Source organism: Bos mutus, chromosome 8, assembly GCF_027580195.1.
Source record: "Bos mutus isolate GX-2022 chromosome 8, NWIPB_WYAK_1.1, whole genome shotgun sequence".
Lineage (NCBI taxonomy): Eukaryota > Metazoa > Chordata > Mammalia > Artiodactyla > Bovidae > Bos > Bos mutus.
Window position 1 is genome coordinate 27856505 of NC_091624.1, and position 17917 is coordinate 27874421.

The 17917-nt window shown below is 50.7% G+C and overlaps 1 protein-coding gene across 2 annotated transcripts in view; it reads right to left on the reverse strand.

The window, feature by feature from the left end:
- PHF2 (PHD finger protein 2) overlaps positions 1 to 17830 on the reverse strand; it is a 93043-nt gene extending 75213 nt beyond the window's left edge. The window contains exon 1 of one of the 2 annotated variants that reach the window (XM_070375251.1): positions 17333 to 17830. In XM_070375251.1, the coding sequence (XP_070231352.1) occupies positions 17333 to 17430 (98 nt within the window). In that variant the 5' untranslated portion in view covers positions 17431 to 17830. The remainder of the gene's footprint in view (positions 1 to 17332) is intronic. The other variant, XM_070375250.1, reaches the window with a different exon arrangement.
- Positions 17831 to 17917: the final 87 nt, after the last annotated feature.

Below are 17917 nucleotides of genomic sequence, written 5' to 3' on the forward strand. Positions count from 1 at the left end.
CTCCTGCTGGCTGCCACAGACACAACTCAAACAGAAACCAGTTATCAAATCTGAAACAGTACAGTATCACCTGTGTGATGGGAGTAAAACTAACAGTAATATGAGCTCGGTGAAGTAGAGAAAGTGAGTTGACTTAGGGACGTGGACTTTCTGTTTGATGGGGTCATCTTGGAATCCCAGGTCTACCATCCCTCCAAGACAAGGCATCTTTGTGGGGAGTGGGGGAGGCTGGTAAAGGGCAAAGTCTGAGGATCTAATGTATAACATAGGACTAGCGTTCATAATACTGTATTATATAACTGAAATTTGCCAAGAGATTAAAACTTGTGTTCCAACCAAAAAAAAAAGAACTATGTGAGATGATGGATATGTTAATTGACTCAATTGTAGGAATCTTTTCACAATGTATACCTATATTAGATCATCACATTGTACACTTTAAATACATTACAATTTTGTCAATTATAACTCAATAAAGCTGGAAAGAATAAAACTGAATTTTGTAAAATGTATAAGAAAAAAGAATAGGGCATCTTTGAATAAGCACATATTTGGTGCAAACCAGCTGTGTGGACACACGGACTTGGAAAGGACACGTGCCCGGCAGGTGCATCTGTAGGATGTTCTTCCTTGTGCACTGCAAAGTGCCACCTGGCACACTCAGAAAGGACATGTGCACAGACACACAGATGCACATGTTCTCAGGGTATTCCAGAATTGGCGTTTTGAAAATGAATGGTCACACACTGAATGTGGTCAGGAAATATTTTCTATAACACCAAATCCTAAAGGTTTACATTGTATTTTCAGAATTCTTTGCTATCATTCCTAAAGTAGATCCAATTGAAAGTAGCTCTCCATACCTTTGGCCCTAGGTTACTCTAATAATTTAGTATCTGTTAGTATCCAAGTGTGAAGAAGGCGATGGCACCCCACTCCAGTACTCTTGCCTGGAAAATCCCATGGATGGAGGAGCCTGGTAGGCTGCAGTCCATGGGGTCACGAACAGTCGGACACGACTGAGCGACTTCACTTTCGCTTTTCACTTTCATGCATTGGAGAAGGAAATGGCAACCCACTCCAGTGTTCTTGCCTGGAGAATCCCAGAGACGGGGGAGCCTGGTAGGCTGCCATCTATGGGGTTGCACAGAGTCGGACACGACTGAAGCGACTTAGCAGCAGCACAGCAGTATCCAAGGATATATGAGTAACTATCTGGCATGTCTAAGTAATGGCTTAAAGCTCTGTGCCTTTAGCATGTCTGATAAGGCTGGTGTCCGCTGGTATCTCCCCAAGGGCCCCCTCTTGGGTCACACCCCCATCAGCCTTGCAAACCACATTTAGGGCACTAAGGCCCCACTTGCTCATCCCTCACATGAAGCGCAGTAACTAGGGGCTTAGCCTAGTTAGTCTAAAGGAGAGAAATGTGAGGACAGACCAGAAGGAGCTTGGCTTACAGGCTCTGCCCTCCAAAGCTGGCTGCACTCTTGGGTCCCCATCTAGAGTGGGACACTCCAGCATAAGAGCAGATGGTGACAGGACGGTCCTGCTGCTTTGGGAAGTGGTCACAGGGCTTCAGTCACTGCGCCTAGTTAGCTGAGGGGCCTACCTCAACCCATTAGCCTGAGGCCCCATCCCTGGGAGACCCACAGTGGGTACAGGGTCCTATGAGGCTTGAAGTTCCACTTGCAGAAAGATGCTTGGGGGTGATGGGGCTCTTGGGTGGCAGATGGAGCCCCTTCTCAGCAGACAGGTTGCAGGCCAGGCTACTATGCATTACTGGGGGCTAGGAGGATAGCATCAGAAGAAAGGTTGCTTGAAGGACCTTCAGAGTCAAGGGTCCTAAAGAAGGCTGCCCTCAGCCTAGCTTCCGGGTGGCTGTGAGGTTGGGAGACACTCATTCCCAAGTGTCTATAAAACCTATAGAGTAAGTCCCCTACATATGAACCTTCAACTCGAGAACTTTCAAAGATGCGAATGTGCATTCTCACGTACAATCACACAAGTGTCACGTGCGTGCATTCTCTACAAGCAGTTGTACTTTTGTGTACTTCACTACAGTACTGTATAGAGTTCCGTAGCACAGTGTCTGTTTCAAGCCCAAGGTGTCTGGAAGCAAGCGTAAAAGCAGCGGCAATATAGCTGGCACGACTGTACTTTTTAAGGTACTGTACTGTAAGATTTAAAATACGGAATTTATTTTTTGTGATTGTTATGTATTGTTTGTGTGAAAAGTAATATAAACCTATCATAGTATAGTACTATATAGCCAATTGTGTTAGTTACGTACCTAGGCTAAATTCATTGGACTTACAAACCTGCTCTCAGAACAGAGCTTGTTCATATACAGGGGCCTTACTATAGTCTACAAAACCTGTAAAATGCGAGGAAGGGCAGGATGACCTCTACACTCTGACAACCTTATTTTCATGCTTATTTTAGTTCTGCTTATAAAAGTAACCTTATGTTCCTAGAAAACAAGATGAAAAGTACAGATGAGTATGAAAGCAACAGGAAAAAAGACACTCTCAACCCTCTTAACATTTTCTTCCAGCATGTCTTCTGTTTTAATTGATTCATACCAACTAACATCCTATATAGATGATATAGCATCTTGTTTTATTTTCCTATTTAATATTATAGTGTAAATGTTTTCCCATATCATTAAAATCTTGTCATAAACATCTACTGTTTGAGACTGAATAATTTCCTATTGTGAGTACATTATAATTTATTTAATCATCCCCTCAATCTAATAAGAGTCTAGAATCCTTGATATATTAAATGAATATTCAAAATGTCTCTTTATATATTTTTAAACCTGTCCCGGTGAAATTTTTTTTTTTTTTTCTCTCTAATTTTATTTTATTTTTAAACTTTACATAATTGTATTAGTTTTGCCAAATATCAAAATGAATCGGTGAATTTTTAATAGATATTCCAGATAAATGGCATGTTCTCTTTAAAAATCAGAAGCAGGTTCTGGAGCATTTATTCCAGCAGTTTCTAAGGAAACCAATTATATGCAGATATACAGAAAACACAAGCTCTGGGAATTACAGCCTTCCATCTGGATAAAATCCTCAGAGACTCACAAGGTGGCTGGGAAGACAAATTTGACCTGAGAGCAAATGCAATCCAAGGTCATATCAACAGAAATAACACTCTAGGCCCAGGGAGGTGAGGTGCCTGTCCTCAGCCCCTAACATATCCCTTGGAAGGTGTTTAGGGGTAGGGCCTGGGATCCAGCTCTGTGCTGTGACCCTCCAGGTGACAGCGCAGATGAAGGATGTGCTCTGGTTGTAGTGTGGCCACATCTGGATGGAGGACTAACTGGTGTGCTTCTATCCTGGTGGAACATTCTAATATCTGTCCTTTGCTTTTTTTTTTTTTTTTGGTGTCTGTGTGTGTTCATGTGTTTACCATAGAGGACAAGAAAAGCAAAGATCAGGCTATGGAAACTTGGATGGGCTCCAGTGGGCACTTGCTCAAGACTCTCAGAAGGCACAAAAAAAGGTGTGGGCCTGGAGCAGACGTGTGCTGCAGCCCTCTGAGATGAGCATCTTATGATACGCCTTTTGATGGACCCTATCCCAGAGGGGACCAAGCCATGGGGCTAGGATGGTACAAGTTGGGCCTCAAGGGACACTTCAACAGCAGCCATCATAGCCACTGGGCAGTGAGCATGGCAAAAGGACACTGGCTGCGCTTGACCACATCCAGCCTAAGTCAGGGGCCTCACCTGGCTCCTGGAACAGGCCCTGCGGACGAGATGAGGCACACAAGACCTTAGATCTCACTGTACAGGGGCGCCAGGGTCCTCTGTCCATCCGACGCTGACGATACCAGCAAGCACAAGCACACTAGGCCGTGTCCATAGTTCCGCCCTACAGACAGGACATTTCCGGAAAGGCCTTTAAGATTCTCCTGCCAAGCGACTGGTCAGAATGGCAGGCTGCCAACTGCTGCTGGGTGGCTTCGCCAAGAGCCTTTTCCTTCACTAACTTGCAGTGCGTGCAGATCACGGTGAACAGGCCAGCACCACGAGGTGACTGTCCGCTCCCAGAGGACCCCCGGTACAACAGGGTGCTGTGACCGTGAGCCATCATCCAGACCCGCGGCCCCAGCACAGGGACCATCTGTACAGGGACTGCCCCAGGAGTTTAAAAATGAACTGAATCCTGGAATCCCAGAGCGTCAGCAGGGAAGTGGCAAGGACACAACCAGGCCCAGCTCTGCCATCCCTCAGGCCTCTAGTGACCAGCTCTGGGATGGCAGGGGATGTTGAAGATAGGCTGGATCCTGATCCATCGTTCCAACAAGGGACCTCGGGGAGCTGGCCAGGCCTCCTAGGTGATAGAGGCTCCACGGACAGGGCAGGAGGGCAGGCAGAGAGGGGAGGCTCCAGAAGGACAACCCAGCAGCGGGCAGGCCTCTACCAGAACAGCATCGGGCCACGTCCTACTGACCCCAGAAACTCAAGGCCAGTTGGTCACAGCCTCCCACTGCAGATAGGCAGCCCGACCACAAGGCGAATAGGGGCTCACAGTCATCAATCACTCACTGAAGTCACAGAGGATAAAGGGCTTCCAGGACTCAAACGTGTGCTTCTTAGCACTGGAGGCAGGGGGCCTTCCCCAGGGCAGAACCAACCAGGAGGGTTCCAGCCCATCTGTGGGAACGCCCCAGGGTCTGGAAAGAGCTTCATTTTTTGTTTGCAAAAGAGAGGGCTGGACCAAATGCTCCCTGGGACACCCCCACTCGCACACCCTACTCCAATGGTGTGTCCAGAGGGCAGGAGCCATTGAAGTGTCTGGATGGTGGTAACATTGGTCCCCAAGGCAGAGCACAAGGGTTGGGGAGCGGCCACTCTCTCAGTCAGCTTTTCAGAGGGGAGGTGCAAAAGACCACCCTAATTACATCTTTCTTTTCCAAAGAGTAGTTTGAAATCTAATAAAACAAAACAAGTCTGAGATCTAGAAGAAACTGTGAAAGGGCAGCAGCACCATGATCCTTAATGGCAGCCTTTGTGATCAGGACCACGTGGAATACACCCCATGTCTGTGCTGCAGGGACCACCATGGGGCTGCTGAGTGATGCCCAGCTCTCTCACAGGATCACAGACAGCCCCAAGAGCAGTTAGAGTGCCCATGCTGGGGCTGGGGTCCCAGGTTTAGGGGTGTGTGAAGGTGCCACAAGGAAGTCACACAAGCCAGAGACATGGTTCCTCAAAGGTACACAAACTCTGGAGGGTCTTCAGTGTCAGGATCAGAGGACAAAGGGATCTGAGAGGCCACGACAAGGCACGCAAGGCCTAAAGCAAACCTGGTTCTGTGGGGAGGACCAGGAGTTGGGAGTGTATGGCAATGGAACAACATGAACTCCTGCTCTGTGACCAGGGTAGGGCAGTGATGTGAGACGCTAACAATCAGGGAAACTAAGCCAGAGTATGCACAAACTCAACCAAGGCTGCAAATTTTCTACAAACCTAAAACAAGTCTAAAATAAAAGTTCTTAAAGAAATAAAAGCAAATGAGGCTGACCTCACAATAAGACTCAAAAGGAAAGGAGAGGTGGCAGGGGGTGCTTCCCTGGTGGCTCAATGGTAGAGAATCCACCTGCCAGTGAAGGAGACATGGGTTCGATCCCTGATCTAGGAAAAACTCACATGCCACAGAGCAATTAAGCCTGTGCATCACAACTATTGAGCCTGTGCTCTAGATTCCGGGAGCCAAAACGACTAAAGTCCGCACGCCCTAGAGCCTGTGCTCCGCAGTAAGAGAAGCCACATAATGGGAAGCCCATGCACTGAAACTGGTGAGTAACCCCTGCTCGCTGCGACTAGAGAAAAGCCTTCGCAGCAACAAAGACCTAGCACAGCAAAATAAATAAATAAAATTACTTTAAAAAGGAAGGGAGAGGGGATATTTAGCAAACAAGTGGGCTTTCACCCTCTGCCAGTCCTAAAGGTTTGCAGGGGCTCAGAGTACTACTGGAGCAGGAGGACGGAGAGCATGGGAGTGACACCCATCCCACCCTGCCCTGACCCAACAGAAGAAGGCTGCCTCTCATTTTACTTCTCAGATTCAATCTGCTCTTTTTGTCTTTATTAGAAAGCATCAGGGCCATTTCCAAAATCCTACAACTGCAGGGCAAAAAGAATTTAAAAGTGAGTTAATAACTAGACAACTAGAAACTGAAGTAATAATGTATGAAAACTGCACTCTAAAACCACAGTGAGATAAACAATTTTTCACCTTCTAGACAGAGTTGACAAAAAAAAATCAAAAAGTTCAGAAAATGTGTTGCTAGTGTGTAGAGAAATCTGTACAACCTATCTGGCAATTTTAAAACCTATAATGCGTTCCCCTTCAACTCAGCAGCCTTATATCTTGGGATTTATCCAACAGATAAAGTTGTACATGTGACCACATAACTATATGTACCAGGATGCTCCCTGCGCAAAACTGCAGTTGCTACAGATGAGAAGAAAGCTTAACGCCAACCAGGACCTAGGAGTCAGGAAAATGCATCCCTGAGCGCAGACAGCACAATGGAGCCCTCGGTGAGACCCCTGTCCCAGGCAGAACCGTGCCCACAGCATGCGCCTATGCGCCTGTGTGCCTGAGGAAAGGGAGGGGGGCGGCTGCGCCACACAGATGCTGTATAAACAGAAATCTCCCTGGAGCTTTTCTTAAAGAGCTGCAATCGAGTTGGTTCTGGAGAGAAGATAACTTTTCACTACCGATTCCTTCACACTCCTTTTTAAAAAGCCAGATCCTAGTATTCCACTTGCAAATTTGTTCAAATAACTATTTTTAAGTGAATAAATGCAGTTATTCCTATCACAATAAACATAAAGAAAAGGGGTCAGAAGCTCCATTTTCCACCCAACGAAAGTGAATATGTTTCTGCAGATGTTCAGTCACCTCTTCTCCTCCACCAGGGACAACTGTATCTCCCGAAGGACATCGGCCTATGCCTAGAGGCACTTTTGCTGTCACAACTGAGGGGCGGTGCTCCTGGATTAGTAGGCAGAGGCCAGGGTTGCTCCATATCCCGCAAAGAACTTTCTGGTCCCAGTGTCGACAGAGCCCAGATGGAGAGATCCTGCTTTAACGTGCATGGTATATTTCCCCAGACAGTCCAGTCTAGGGCCAATTTCAATTATCAAAAAGTTTTTTCTCAAACTGAATGCAGATCTGTCCGCCTCTTTCTCCAAGCTTCAATCCAGCACTTGGTTTTTTCACAGCCCTGAGGCTGGCACGGCTGCTCTGCAGAAGGATCAGGCAGAGCTGCACCTCTGGACCTCGGCCGCTGAGCGCCAGGAGGAGCAGAGCCACATGGTGCTCTCTGGTCCCACCAACACCCACCTTCTATTCCAGAGGGTCACGCTGTCTGTGGAGCAAAGGAAAGGAACCACGTGCCCTGGGAAGCTGGAGAAGGGGACTGGATGGGCAGGACTGGGACATGGCGTGCAGGGTCTGGGAAAGCACAGCTTTTGAGGCAACCTAGGTACAAGTCTTCAGAGCCCTAGTCCCACACCTAGCAGTGGCCCAGTGAAGTGAGAGGATATAATACAACACGGCCCCTAGACTCACAAAGATGCCCACCCCCACTTAGTGAGTCACGCCCAGGTTCCCCTGTCCACCTCCACTTCTGGAGCCAGGGACCGAAATGCAAGTACCTAATGCTTACACACTGGGCAGGGGGCAGGGGTTCTGGCAGACAGGGGCCCAGGATTCTGAGAGGGACGCTGGAGAGGTCCAGGGGCAGAACCAGGACAGGACGGGGGTCGGCTACATAAGTACCCAAACTGGGATCAAAAGGTCACCATGACAACAGGGTATCATGAGAACCACAAGACCGAACAGCAGCTAAGACTTTCACCCTCCAACAGCACAGGTGAAGCAGTGCCTGCCAGACTTTCAACTTGCCAAGGGGAAGGCAGGATGGCAAAGCCCCACGTGCCACTTATCAGCCAGTGACCCAGGCTGGCTGCTGGCCCTCTCCAAGCCAGATTCTCCTAGGCAGACCCAAGTGTGGTGCCCTTGGGAAGCTGCTGAAAGAACAAGGGGATGACAGAAAGTATCTTGCTGGGAGCAATGAGGCATCACCACCCCCAGGCACCCCCTTTTTCATGAGCAATAGCTCCAAAACAGCTGGGAGATTAGCCATAGTTATCTTAAATTTCCAGGAAAGAGATTCCATAAGTACCAACAAAGGCAACTAACCCTGGAGTTTTGCAAATGTCAGCAGAAGGATGTTTAGTGAGAACCCATCGCAGCTCTGATGCACACCCACTGTGTTGCTTCACGGGGTGTCATGGGATCTCCCTCCCCACAGGGTCTGGGGAGTCCTCTTGGGGAGCTCACTGCACACCTCTCTGGGCCTTGTTCATCTGGCAGGCAGACTGGATCAGGCTGCAGTTTCTTGATTGTCCCAGGATGCCTAGAGTCATACTGCACAGGGCCCCAGGCCTCAGCCTCTTCTGCAGGAGATGGGGGCTGAATACCTATTCCTGTGTCATCTCTCCAGGTGACAGCAAGTCAGCCCAGGAGGGTGGTGAGATGGAGCCTGGGCAGGGAAGGGCCTATGTGCCCCCACTGTTCCCAGAAAGCACTTTCTCACTCCCCTTCCAGCCCAACTTTGCTGGAATTCACATCCAGACTCTGATCTGGGGGCAGTTCTTAGGGGCTGGATAAAATGAGAGGCAAAGTCACAAAGTTACAAAAAGATTTTCAAGTATCAGAGTCCATGTAGCTGGGCTGATCATGCATCAGTCTGGGATTACCAGCGTAAGTCTAGCTGTCCCAGGGGGAGGCATCTATGAGCTCAGACCTGGCCCCAGGGCAGTCTCCAAGGCCTATCCAGCCACTCACACTTATCCAGCACCATGGGACCTGTGCCCAGCCCATGCTGTGCAGAGCACAAGAAATGAGTTCCACCCTGCACTTTTATGTGAAGCAGAAAACGGCACCCTACTGGAGGGACCCAGACCCAGATGCATCCAGCCAGACTGTGCCCAAAGTTTCCTGGGCAAGCAGCCTACCCCAGCATAAGGCTCATGGTTTAGTCAGCAGCTTGCACTACCATCCCAGGAGCTTATTCGCTGCCCTCATGCGCTGCTCAGCCCAAGGAGCAGGGCTGACCCAACCCACAGCTTCACAACTGCTGGGAACTCTCACCTTCTGGGGTCCCAGGCACTGAACCTTGTCATTAACATCAATGAAGGGGCATTGGTAGAGGGAGCTGCTGTCGTCCCAGCCTATCATGTGGTAGTGTTGACCTCAGAGAGCTGATCTTTCTAGCCTCAGCTTGCTTGCCTCTCAATCAGAAAGGCCCACCACCACCAAGCACTCAGAGGCAGTGGGAAGGTCAGCAAGGCCACATACACTACAAACCCAGCAGCAAGCCCTGACTACTCAGTTGTAACTTCCTTAACGGTCACCATAAAGGATACAGAGACCTGTATGGCAATCCCCAGACAACACAAGAAGCACCCCTACCACATGTGTATGAAAAATGCCTAACCCAGGATGTGACAGAGGGAAGGCTCAATGAACACTTAAGATTAAAAAGGAAAGTAGCACTCCTCCCTGGGCATGCACACACTCTGGACACATGACATCCAAAGGCGAGCAGCTGAGCATGTGCATACCTCAGCACCTGCACCCAAGCATGTCTGGTTCAGGAAATTTCACCACCACATGTTAAAAGGTGATTAAAAAAAAAAAATTAAAATGTGTAAAAGCACTAGCAACAAATACAAAAAAGATATTAGAGAAACAATCCTACTTATAGTTGCATCCAAGAAGATGGGGTACCTAGGAATAAACTTAATCAAGAAATTTAAAACTTGCACACTGAAAACTACCAAAAAATTGCTGGAAGTAATCAGGGAATACCTAAATCTAAATAAATGGAAAGACACCCCATGCTCATACATCAGAAGATATAATACTAAGATGTCAATACTACCCAAAGCAATCTACAGATTCAACGCAATCCCTGTCAAAATTCCAAAAGCCCTTTTTGCAGATATGGAGAAGCCAATTCTCAAATTCATATGGAATTTGCAAGGAGTCCCAAAAATTCAAAAAAATTTTTTTAAAAAGAACAAGGTTGGAAGTCTCCCACTTCCAAATTACTACAAAGCTACAGTAACCAAAACAGCGTGGTGCTAGCAGGAGGACAGACACACAGACCAGTGGAATGGAAGAGAGTACAGAATTAAATCCTCGTGGATATGGTCAAACGATTTTCAGCAAGGCCACCAAGACTTTCATAGGGAAAAAATAGTCTTTCCAACAAATGGCTCTGGGACAACTGGACACCCACATGCAAACAAATGATGTTGGATCCCTATTTCAAATCATATATAAAAATCAACTGACAATGAGTCAAAAACTAAATATAAGAGCTAAAACTGTAAAACTCTTAGAAGAAATCAAAGGGGTAAATCTTCATGACCTCCAGATCTGGCAATGGATTCTTAGATATAACACCAAAAGCACAAGCAACAGAAGAAAAAGACAAATTAGACTTCACCAAAATTAAAAATATTTATGCATCAATGGGCATTAACACAGAAGTGAAAAGACAACCCATCAAATGGAAAACACGTGCAAATTTTGTATCTGATAAGGGTATATTGTCTAGAATATATAAAGAACTCTTAAAATTAAAAAAAAAAAAAATTCAAATGGGCAACCTGTTTCAACAGACATTTCTCCAAAGAAGATATGTAAATGGACAAGTGCATGAGAACATATTCAACATCATCAGCCATTATGGAAATGCAAACCAAAATCATAATGAGATACCACCTCTCACCCACTAGGATGCCCATAATTTTAAAAATAAAAAACAACGTGTTGGTAAGGATGAAGAGAAACCAGATTGCTCCCACATTGATGTTAAGAACGTAAAATGGTGCAGATGCTGTGGAAAAACAGTTTGCTGGTTACTCAAAAAGTTAAACATAGACTAATCATATGACCCAGCAATTCCCTAAACAATTGAAAACAAGTCTTCAAACAAATATTTGTACACAAATGTTCACAGCACCACTACTGACAATAGCCATAGGTGGAAAAAGCCCAAATAACCCTAAACAGATGAATGTATATACAAACTGTGGTATATCCTTACACTGGAGTATTATTCAGCCATAAAAAGTCAACGAAGTTCTGATACACACCACAATACAGATGATCCTAAGAATACATTATGCTAAGTGAAAGAAGACAGACACAGAAGGTTACATATAGTATGATTCCATTTATATGAAATGTCCAGAATAGATAAACCCATAGGGACAGGAAATAGATGGGTAGTTGTCCAGGACTGACGGGAGGAGGAATGGGGAAGTTGTCTAATGGGTTTTCTTTGGGGGTGATAAAAATGTTCACAACCTAGACAGAGGTGACAGCTGCGAAATGTCCTGAATGTACTAAATGCTATTAACTGTGCACTAGGGGCTTCCCTTGTAGCTCAGTCAGTAAAGAATCTGCCTGCAGTGCGGGAGACCCGGGTTCAGTCCCTGGGTTGGGAAGATCCCCTGGAGAAGGAAATGGCAACCCACTCCAGTATCCTTGCTTGGAAAATCTCATGGACAGAGGAGCCTGGTGGGCTACAGTCCATGGGGTCGCAAAGAGTCAGGCACGACTGAGCGACTAACACTTAAATTTATAAAACAGTTAATTTCATGGTATGTGAATTTCACCCTAATTTTTAAAAAAGGATGAAAGGCTTGTTTCTCCATTTGCCTGGACAAACACCACAAGGACCTTCAGTTCTTATGCTTAGAGGCAAAGCCAGTCACTGGCTGGAATTCTAACTACGTTTGTCCACAGATGACCCAACACTTTGGAGGGAAGTGAAGAGACCCTGTGCCCTAAAGCACAGGGCCAAGACCCATTCCAAAGAGCGCTGTTAGCCTCACCACCAAGCCAAAAAGCTGAGAACTGAGACAGACAGGAGTAGGGAATGGAGCTGGAGTGAGACATGGAGGCAGGGTGCAGAGATGGAGACATGGCTCTAAGTGGGAGGCCGGGGGGCTGCTGGGTACACTTGAGGCACCAAGGGTGTGCAGAGAGCCCAGCTTCCCTACCTGCCACCGGATGTGGCCTTTCCGCTACGAAGATGTCTCTATCCACACTGCATTTTCAAACCCAGGGACAGGTATGGAGTTTTCAGCACACTTGAGCCAGAATATGCCAAATGCCACTTCTGCCCCCACCCCTGGCAGAGATGCCTACACCAGCAGTGGGTGAGGAGACAAGGGCCCTCTCCCTGTGCTAGAAGTAGGAGGCCAAGGTGGCCTGCCTGGCCCACCACCATCCAATAAAAAAGGATGATTGGGAACTAATCCTGACACCACAAAGGCCAGACAGAGTGTGAGCCCTGCAGTGCTACTAGTCACACCAGTCACTTAATAGCTTTGCTTTACCCACACCGGAATCTTAGCAGTTGGATTCTTCTAGCATACTCTGTTGTGGAACATTATTTTCTGGCCAACACTCCCTCCTAACAGCAAAACTTCTCATTATTTTGGAAAAAGGCCCTGCACATGGCCAGGTGCCATGATCACAGAGGTGAGGGGATGGACCCACAGATGGTACCTGAGCGTGGCAGGGTCCGCTTCAAGTATCCCAAACTTTGCCCGAACTCAGGCCATCTGCAGCCGCACCTAAGCCCAAGAGGCCCCAAACAAATGCAGGCTGCAGTGCAGAGGCCCGCATCAAGCATGCTTCCAGGCCAATATTTTCAACAAAAGCAAACATTCTGATGATTACCATGAGCTCCAAGTAGCTTCCTTTGAGTTTCATCTCATTTGGAAAGGATCGATGGACAGGGGATATCTGTTCTGCCCTCTATAATTTGGCAGGACATTCCCCCAACCTCCTCTGGAACTTCTTAAGCTCATTCAGTGAGAATTCTTCATTTTAAAATGACAAATCATTATTCCTAACCACGTCAAACATGCCACAACTCGGTCGCCATGTGAATGGCACTTCCCACTATATTAAGGGATCTCACATTAGAAGATTTAATTGTCAGCTCCGCTCTCCCAGATTGCGGCACTGAGGGCCTGAGCCCTGGCAAGCCCTTCTTTCTCTCCAAGTTCACACAGTTCGCTGGCCAACAGAGCCACCCACCATCCCACTCCGTGGTACTGAGCAGCCATGAGGGCCAAGGACCCAGGAAGAGGATCTGCCCTAAAAAGCTTAAGGCTGGGTGGGGTGAAAGACATGGCAAAAGCCCACAAAGGTCAACCAGTCCTGGGGAGGATGGGCACAGAGATAGGGCCCTGGCGAGGAGGGCACGTGGAGTCCAGATGGCAGGACAAACACACAGCAATCAGAGGGGATCTATACCAGGCAAGTCTTGCCAGCCCACCTTAGAGTACCTGTAGAATTCAACCCCTTCTCCCCACCCCAGTCCTCACCCCAGGTCCTGCCTGTCCCCTCTCATCTGGGCAGGGACCCCTGTCCCCGTCCTCTTCCCCAGCTGCGTGCACAGCATCCAGAGGACCCCTGTCAAGTCCTCAGTCCCCTCCTACCACTGCTCTGCTCAGTGCCCCAGAGTGGTTCCTGTCTCCAGCCACACCTGCAGGCTGGCCCTGATGCACCTCCCTGCCCCACACAATGCTTCCTCCGGCTCTGAAACACTCCCCAGGCTGGGATGGAACTCCCAGCCCACAAGTTTGACTCTCACAGAAGAAAACCTGTAAGAGGCAAGGGGATCTGCCTTGTTACCCCAGGAAACCACAAAGCTAACACTGCACCCCATACAGAACACGCACCCCACAGTACTTGCTGAGGAATAAATGGAACTTCCGCCTCTAAAGGACTGGCACAGCACCTCAGCTTTCAAACTCTTTAAAATCAACTTTACTGATTATGCTTCCAAAAACCCTTCAAGCTCAATACAACAGGAACTTAAAGAGGGTCAGGAAGCTTCAGGATCTCTGATATCTCACAGAGACTCTTCACATCAAGATGGTGAAAAGGTGAGATGTCCAGGTCACTCCCTAGAGCTACTTACTGGTCTAGAGTTAGACGACTTGCCAAAGGCAGACACACAGGGTCTGGCAGGAGGCACAAGCATGAGAAGCCCCCCATCTCTTGGCCCCCATTTCTGGCTCTGTGGCACCCCAATTGAGGAGGAAGGTTCCCAATGCCTGAGTGGTGCCATATCTGCTCAGACAGATAAGACAGCTCTGAGGACACCCAGCCACAAAATCTATCCCTTCCCAGTCAATCAATTTCCAGGTGACACTGCAGTGGGTGCAAGGAAGGCAGACTGGGTTGACACGTTATCCTAGCCCCAGGAGTGACCAGTCATGGTCAAGATAGGGTGGAACACGAGCTCCTGCCTTCCTGGCTGCCCAAGTACCAGCTCGGTCCAGCAGAAAGACTGCCGCAGAGAATGCCAGAAGGGGTAGTCAGGGTTCTCCAGGCTTCCTGCCAGGGTGGACACATCCTGGGAGCAGGTTCTTCCCCTATGGAAGGAGACTGCCTCAACCATGATCTCAGCCGGCACTGCTACTAGAGTCCTACCAGCAAAGAGTTGGCCACTGGGAGTGAAAGTAACTTCAGAGACCCCCTTCCAATCCATCCAAAGCGGGGTTCATTGTAGGGATGTGATGGGTCACAGGTGGAACAAGAGGGAGCCTGTTACTTTCACAGTTATGTTTATTTTTACAAGTACTGTCTACAGCAAGTTATACTAATGTTCTATTTCAGGGAATGATACGAAGTTTCCTTGGAACAGAAAGATTCAGGAGAGTAAGGAGACACCAGAGTGAAATGCAATGTGGGGTCCTGGAACTAAATAAATCTGCCCAAGGCCTGAAGTTTGGTTAGCAGTGTGGCCCCAGTGTTTCTGCCTGTTTCTATGCTTGCAACATAATTTGATAAGATGTTAACTTTAGGGGAGGCAGGGTGTGGGGTACAGGGAAACTGTACCTTTTTTTGTAACTCTTCAAATTCTCTCAACACAAAAAGTTACAAAGTATTCAAACTTTTAGAAAGTGAGTTGAGATGTTTGAATATGAAGTGAACAACAGTACAGATGGTACATGGATCTGAAAAGAGTAGAGGGTCATCCATCCAGGAATATCTGGAGATTTGGAAACATTGTGGATCATGTCATACACCTTTCTGTCACAGTGGAGAAGGGTCATGACAGGAGAGGTGGGAGGTTTGCCCAGGGGTGTGAGGGCCGCATATAGCCTTGTCCAACCTCACCAACAATGGTCCCAAACTCTGACCCTATGTTCTCCCAACACAGCACCTCCCCTGAGCCACTCAGGGGACGAAGCACTACAGGAGGTGCTCTGGCCCCTCAGGGTTCACTCACTTCTGTAAAGGACCCTTGATTACACACAGAGAAGATGTGCCCCATGGCACAAGGGAAGTACAGCCCCTTTCAGACCGTAGGGTGACCCCACATAGGTGGAAATGAATCTGTGCTGGTCAAATGATCTGTGTGTATATCAGATTAAATCAAAGACTTCACATGAGAAATAAGAAATAAAGAGAGAAGACTTCCCCCAAACATCCCCTTTGAGGTGTCAGGGCACATCTTTCTCCCTGTCTCTACCTAAGCCAATCCAGTAAATGCCACCATCCCAGCCCTCAGCCCCTTTCCCCTGCTCGCTCTCATTCCCAGGTCTCTCCCTATCCACTCCGCTCCTCCCACTCACTACGCCCCTTCTCAAAGTCCAGCTCAGAACTGGCTTTGCCTGCCCAACTCAAAGGAGGGAAGCCACACAAGGGTCCTCCCAGGCCCTCACACTCCTCCAGCCTGGGCACCTTGGGCAGGCTTGCAGGCCCTGGGTAGGGGTAGGGGAGGAGGGAGAGGTCCCACCACTTTCAGGGCACTCCCGGCCAGCTTCTCAGCATCTCTGGACCTGAGGAGCCATGAACGATCATATGGCAGCCCGCACCCTTGATCCAGCCATGAACTCTGAGAGGATGCCAACTGGTGGGTGTGCATAACAGCACTGTTCTGGGCAGACCCCAATGCCCATACTCCAGCCTCCACTGCTCTGCAGGGTCTCCACAGTCCTGGGAAGGCAGCCCAGGATCCCCACGATCTCAGTGGGAGTTCCTATCCCATGGCGGCTCAGCCCTCCTCACTGGTGTCCCTGGCACAGGCACTGAGCTAGGACTCAGGCTTGGCACTGACCAACCTAAGCAAGCCCTGTCACATCTGGCTGCCTAGCCCCACACATGCAAACTGTCAGAAGTAGATAACACAACCTACCTTTAAGGGCCACTCGCCCATCCACAGTTAAAACCGGGGTAGGGGGTGAGGGGCTTGTCTCTCTGGAAGTTGAGGGACCACGTACCAGCACACACACAGCCTCTTGCCCCCAGCCCTGCTCCTGCTGGGTCTAAGACTGGAGCCTAGGAGGGCACACTACCCTGGCCAGCCTCTGGCGGTTCCGCTGAGGCCCAAACACAGGAGAACCTGTTGGAGCAGTTTGGGCACCAGGATCACCTCCTCTTCCTCCTCCGCCACTTACTTCTGGGTGGGAAGGGGCCTCTGGCTTTTGAAAACTCGGCACAGGGCCAGGTCATGGTCACGGGCAAAGGCCAAGCCTCACCTCCCCCCACCCCATCTTCCTCTGAGAGCAGAAGGTCAAGTCAAAACCAGGGTGGGCCTGTGTCTGGAACACAGAGGGAGGGGAACGGGGAAACGTGACGGCCAAAGAGGAGGCGGCAAAGCCACAACACCCACACAGACCCACCATTCTGTCACCCACACGCCTGCCGGGGATGTGCAGGCCGGCCGTGTCTAGGAGCCCCGCTGGGGCCGGGCAGGGGTCCCTGCCTCCCGGACAAGGTGCCGGAGCTCCGGGCTGCGGCGGAGGGTGGGCGCGCCGCCGCCACCTGGCCGGGCCCCACGTCCGTCCCAGCCCCGCCGGCGTCCGAGCCCGCCACTCGCGCGTCTCCCGGGCCCGCGCGGGGAAAGTTCCTGCAACTTCGCGGGGGAGGCGCCGGGCCTGGGCCTCGGGAGCCCGGCCTCCGCGGGCCCGCTGTCAGGCGGTCCGGCCTGCTCGGCGCCCCAACTTCCCGGCCCGGCCCCCGCCCGCCGCCCCCCGCGGACCCGCTTTGTGCGCGGCGGCAGTGAGGGGCGCCCGACCGGCCCCGGCCCCCGGCCCCCGCCCCGGGCACAAAAGGGCGCGCGGCCGGCGGGAGGCGGCGGGCGGGCGGGGGCCTGCAGGGCGCTCACCGGACCGGGCCGGGGCCGGGGGCCGGGGGCCCGGGGGACGGGGATCGGGGCCGGGGCCGGGGCCGGGCGGCTGCGCGCTCACCTGCCGTGGAACCAGTCCTTGCAGGCGTCGCACTCGATCATGAAGCGGGTAACGTCGTAGGGGAGCCGGCAGACGCAGTACACGGGCACCGTCGCCATGTTCGCGCGCCGCCCGCCCGCCCCTCGGCCCGCGCTGCGCTCCCGGGTCGGGCCGGGCGGGCCGGGCCGGGCGGGGGCCGGGGCCGGGGCCGGGGCCGGAGCCGGGGCCGGGGACGGGGCCGGGGGCGCACGACAGCCCGCGCGCACCCGGCCGGCGCGTCCACACAAAGCGGGGCGCGCGGTGCAGGGCCGCGCCGGGAGCCGCCCGCCGGCCCGCGGGGCGCAGGGCGCGAGTGTGCGCGGGGAGCGGGCCGCGCGCGGGACACAAAAGGGAATGGACGCGCGGGGGCGGCGGGCGGGGAGCCGCGGCCCCACCGAAGGGACCCCCGGCCGCCGAGCGGCCTCTACGTCAGCGCCCCGGGTGGCGCCGCCTCCGCCCGCCAGCCAGGGCCGCCGCTCCCGCCGCGGGAAGGCGGGCCGGGGACCGCGGGGAAGGCGGGCCAGGGTACCCCTCTGCCGGGGGAGAAAGTGGTCCGGGGGAACCGTG